At 41.1% G+C, this 5,251-nt stretch overlaps 1 protein-coding gene across 1 annotated transcript; it reads left to right on the forward strand.

Annotated features, from left to right (window-relative positions):
* The first annotated feature begins 1,597 nt into the window (after nt 1-1,597).
* Nucleotides 1,598-4,437, forward strand: LOC136702740 (carbohydrate sulfotransferase 12-like). The gene is made up of 2 exons (XM_066677884.1): nt 1,598-1,601; nt 3,347-4,437. Exons 1-2 carry the CDS (start codon nt 1,598-1,600, stop codon nt 4,435-4,437), a joined length of 1,095 nt encoding a protein of 364 aa, XP_066533981.1.
* The last annotated feature ends 814 nt before the right edge of the window (nt 4,438-5,251 follow it).

The following is a 5,251-nucleotide window of genomic DNA, read 5'->3' on the forward strand; positions in this document are numbered from 1 at the left end:
AGGAGGATGGTACACTCTATACCAGAGTTCTGAAAGGACATAATTCTATCAGCAGGTGAGCTTTCCTGCAAGCGTAGGAAGGACCTTGCAATATAGTAATCATCTGGCTCCTTCCAAGGGACACCTGCTGTATAAAATGACTTGTGGGTTTCTCTGTCCTTTGTAGAGCCTGTTTCAGTGCATTAAAAGCGTCTGTCCTACTGAGTGCCCCTCTCGCTTTCTCTCACATAATAAAATGAAGTGAGTATGATACTGTTATAAAATCAGTGTGCACTGACCCTCTAGGTGGAGACATATCCTTACAAAGAAAGCACAGTAGCTCTGTGCCACTATTTCCAGCAATCACACAAGAAGTGCTAGATGTGTCTATATCTTACCTTGAGGTGTGCTCTGATTGTTACTGATCAACACATCCTTTAAAACACATTTTTGACAACGAATTGTGTTTGTGTGTGAACTGCCGTATCAGCCTCATGAACCTAAGTCTGTTTATCTCTGGGTTGCGTTGTGTTGTAATTACCAGTTGCTGTGTTATTTTAATATTCATGTACACTCAGACTTTTTTCAAATTGTCAAATGAACTTGGCTCAGATTGCTGTGATGAAGCTGAAACCTTGAGCAATGGTCAATCCCAGTACAGATCTGTTTTTGTTTTGTTTGTTTGTTTGTTTTTTAAATGAATAATGAGCCTAAAAGTCAGTGTTCATATTCACTCAGCTACTCAAAACACTACAAACCCTCAGGGTGAATTACACAACTAACATGACATCACCCAGTGCTATTTCAGGATAGATTTCTTACAGGTACAGATCAGATCATTTCTTTCTTAAACTGTTACTTGGAATTGAATCACTGTTTTTTACAAAAAGGTAACTGAATTTCATGCACACACTTGGTTTGGTTTGTATTTGTGGCCTGTTTGAGGGTAATCTAATTAGTAGAGATCTCCAAATATCAGATTATGTAAGGATCTGTATGAATTTAAAATAATTACCGTTTGCTATGATGCACAGCATTGAACTGAGGACTCTTAAAATGGTTGGGACATGTCTGCAACGACAGTGCAAGAAATCCGGATTGACTGTGCATGCTGAGATATACAATCACCATTCATTATGGTACAGAAATGCACTGAATTCTGTTCAGTATGCTTTTTATTCAGCGGTAATACTCTAACAAGAATATTATACATGTTGTTCACTATTTTTATATGGTGTCCTGTCTTTTTAAGCCAAATTATATTGAACAATTTTAATTCTCTCTGCTGTGCATAACTTAGATTATGGATCAGTTGCTAGCAGATGTTACCAGTGTTGATCCATATAACTGTCTTTTTGTCATCCATTTTTAGCATGGAGAATTAGGTTGTAGCTACTGTTGTACTAGAGCAGGTTGAATTTATGAAATTATAAAATTTTGCATCTTATAAGGTTTAAATTGTTTAAAATTATTTGGGTTTATTCTGTACAATGCATCTCCTTGCTCTGCTGGTGCAGGTACATAGTAGCTTTGGTAAGACCTCATTTATTTTCATTCTTACTTCAGTAATCTGCAGAACATTGTTAGTATCCCCAGCAACTGTTACTGTATGTTCTACATGGGTAAGTACTTGGACCACTTTTAATTTATATTTATAAGCACCAGGGGAAGTTTTTCACATCTATACCACCCGCACTTTTTACCTGTGTCTCCCTGGATTCCATATAAAGTATTACTTTTCACCCGTAATACTATTCATGGCATTGCTGATGATTACATATCTGACGTGTTATCTCCTTACTATACATTTTATGACCTCATTTTATCTAGCTCTGGGTTTATAGTCGTCTCAGTCTCGTCTTTGTTCTGTGGAAATGGTGTTCTGTATGAGAGGTATTCTCAAGGTTGTTAGCAGATAAATAAAGATATGTTTTTTGAAGATGCACTAAGTTGGCAAAAATAATGGAATCAATATATTTAAAAAATAATCACCCAGCATTTTCTACTTTGTAGCAAATGACAAAATTACATACCACAAAAAAGTTTTTAAAAGCTGATTGTTTATGGCTTAATAAAACACACCTCAAATTTATTGAAGTGTACTCATTGTTTGTTCATTCATTCATTCATTATCTGTAACCGCTTACCCAAATCAGGGTCGGGGTGGGCCCAGAACCTACCTGGAATCATTGGGCGCAAGGCAGGAATACACCCTGGAGGGGGCGCCAGTCCTTCACAGGGCAACCAGACACACACACACACACACACACATTCACTCACACCTACGGACACTTTTGAGTCGCCAATCCACCTACCAACGTGTGTTTTTGGACTGTGGGAGGAAACCGGAGCACCCGGAGGAAACCCACGCAGACACAGGGAGAACACACCAACTCTTCACAGACAGTCACCCGGAGGAAACCCACGCAGACACAGAGAGAACACACCACACTCCTCACAGACAGTCACCCAGAGGAAACCCACGCAGACACAAAGAGAACACACCACACTCCTCACAAACAGTCACCCGGAGGAAACCCATGCAGACACAGAGAGAACACACCACACTCCTCACAGACAGTCACCCGGAGGAAACCCACGCAGACACAGAGAGAACACACCACACTCCTCACAGACAGTCACCCGGAGGAAACCCACGCAGACACAGAGAGAACACACCACACTCCTCACAGACAGTCACTCGGAGGAAACCCACGCAGACACAGGGAGAACACACCACACTCCTCACAGAGTGTCACCCGGAGCGGGAAACGAACCCACAACCTCCAGGCCCCTGGAGCTGTGTGACTGCGACACCTACCTGCTGCGCCACCATGCCGCCCCGTGTACTCATTGTAGAGTTTTAATTGACATGATTGTATTTGGTGACCAATAGTCACTGATAGAGGTAGGATGAAAACAAAACAGACAAGTAAACAAATACAATAAATGAAGAAAACTAAACTTAACAAGACAGGTGCAAAGTCTTCCAAGAAAAGAGACAGAGAGTCATTAGGGTTACTTATAGCAAAGGTAACCATTACAAGAAAGGACTAGAGACGAGTAAGGGTTAAAAAAAATCAGGACAGGGAAACCACAGTAAGACCGTCGTAGTATATTATGTGATTAGGTCACTGAAATTTGGGGCAGGCATATATCATGTTCAGAACCAGTTTGGCGAGTGTATTCTTTTGCATGAGGAGGGCTGCCTCCTTAAATAAATTATCCACATATTATTTACAACTGAACGTATACTTTTGGTTAGTCATTCTCAGCTATTGGGGAAAGATGAAATTGCCAAGACTTCTGCAGCTTTTCTTTTTTCTGATATCCTTCTCATTGGTCTTTGTGTATTTCTGGTGCTTAGATGTGAGCGAAACCAAGTTTTTTTCTCCTAGCACTGTTCATGGCACCTATCTACAGCTGTATTCAAGTCGTCCAGGAGACCAGCTCCCATCCCCTTCTGGTCATGGCAGCTTCAGGTACGGAACTCTCAGCTGGGGGACCAGTGGATATCCAATGTCTGATGAAGATTTGGAGAGTCTTGATGTCACAAAACTAACAGGACAGAAGTGGCTGAATCTGCAACACAGACAGTACTCCAGGAAAAGGCTGATTCATGACATTTGCAGACACAATGCCACTTTCCATGTTTTAAGGAGACCCACATTTGATGACATCCCGGGGAGTCAGTTGGCCAACCTTATTGTGGACGACCGGCGTGGGATAATCTACTGTTACGTTCCCAAGGTTGCATGCACAGAGTGGAAAAGCATCATGATATTTCTGAGCGAGAGTCTCAAGGTCAACGGCACTCCCTACAGAAATCACTCGGAGATTCCCAGAGACCTTATTCATGGGAATAACGTCATATATCTGAACCGGTCCCACAGGAGCATGATGAAATGGAAGATCAAGAAGTATAAAAAGTTTCTGTTTGTCAGAAATCCTTTTGTTAGACTCATCTCTGCCTACCGGGACAAGTTTGAAAAGAAAAACGACTACTTCTACAAGGCCCTGGCGATTCCGATAATGAGAAGGTACCGGTTCCTGTACCCGTTGATCAGTGCGGAGCAAGCTCACACAGCTGGCATTCGTCCATCCTTCTCTGAATTCATCCAGTACATTCTGGACCTTCCTGACGAGGAGGGAGACTCTTTCGAAGAGCACTGGAGAGAGGTGCACCACTTGTGTCATCCGTGCCAAATTGAGTATGATTTTATTGGCAAAATGGAGACCATGGATGAGGATGCTGAGCACCTTCTGCGCATCCTTAAGGTCGACCACATTGTCCGTTTTCCACCGGGCACCGGCAACAGGACCGAGGAGAGTTGGATAAAGACCTGGTTTTCCACAATCCCCATCGAGTGGAGGAAAAAACTCTACCAAATCTATGAAGCGGATTTCAGGCTCTTTGGATACTCGCTGCCTGAGGACTTCTATGAAGAAGGCTCTTGAAATAAGGAGGAAAGTTTGATATGCAGTTTTTGTTTACCGTCGCTGTCTGACAATAGCCATAAATGAAGAATAGTGCAGGGTCTGTGTCGACTATGACACATGATGCAGAGAAATTTATACTCGAATGGCTTTATTTGTCATTACCTCATGTGCACAGTTTTCCACTGTGAGCTTTCTTATTCATTTTTTACGTTATAGTACATGGAAAATGTGATCATAATGTATATAATTTGAAAAATAAAGGTCAATTATTAAAAGGAGTGTCAGTTTTTTCTTCTATTTAATATCATTATAATGATATAAAAATATGATTATTGGTATTTTTTTAATTCTTGCTTTTACTCTCTTCAGTATCTCAAGTATTTATCTATTTGGACTTCTCTCTCGTTCTGTCTCTCTCTCTCTCTCTGAATATTCTGCTGAAAGACAGCACATAGAAAGTGATGGTATTACATTCAAAGCTCACATCCTTTGCCAAGACTGGGTACAGTTGTTTAAGGGAATTTGAACTCTCCCAAATGAAACGACTGCAAAATGTTTCATTTCAATGCACAGTTTTACAATGAGTTTACAATAAAACATGCAAATGAAAATTAAAATCCTTTCCCCTCATTAGTCACCAGTGGCTTAGATTCAGTGTCTGCTCCAGATAAGGGGTTCCTAGTCCATTTGTGACTGCTGCCTGGATGATCATTCCTGGGAATTTTGATGGACACGGTGTCACATTCACATAGCCACAACATACAAAAGCGCAGGTGAAATATGAACTTGTTTTAGAGTCCAGTCAAATAAAAACTTCTTTTGATGGCTGTCA

This window comes from Hoplias malabaricus, chromosome 7 (genome assembly GCF_029633855.1).
Source record: "Hoplias malabaricus isolate fHopMal1 chromosome 7, fHopMal1.hap1, whole genome shotgun sequence".
NCBI lineage: Eukaryota > Metazoa > Chordata > Actinopteri > Characiformes > Erythrinidae > Hoplias > Hoplias malabaricus.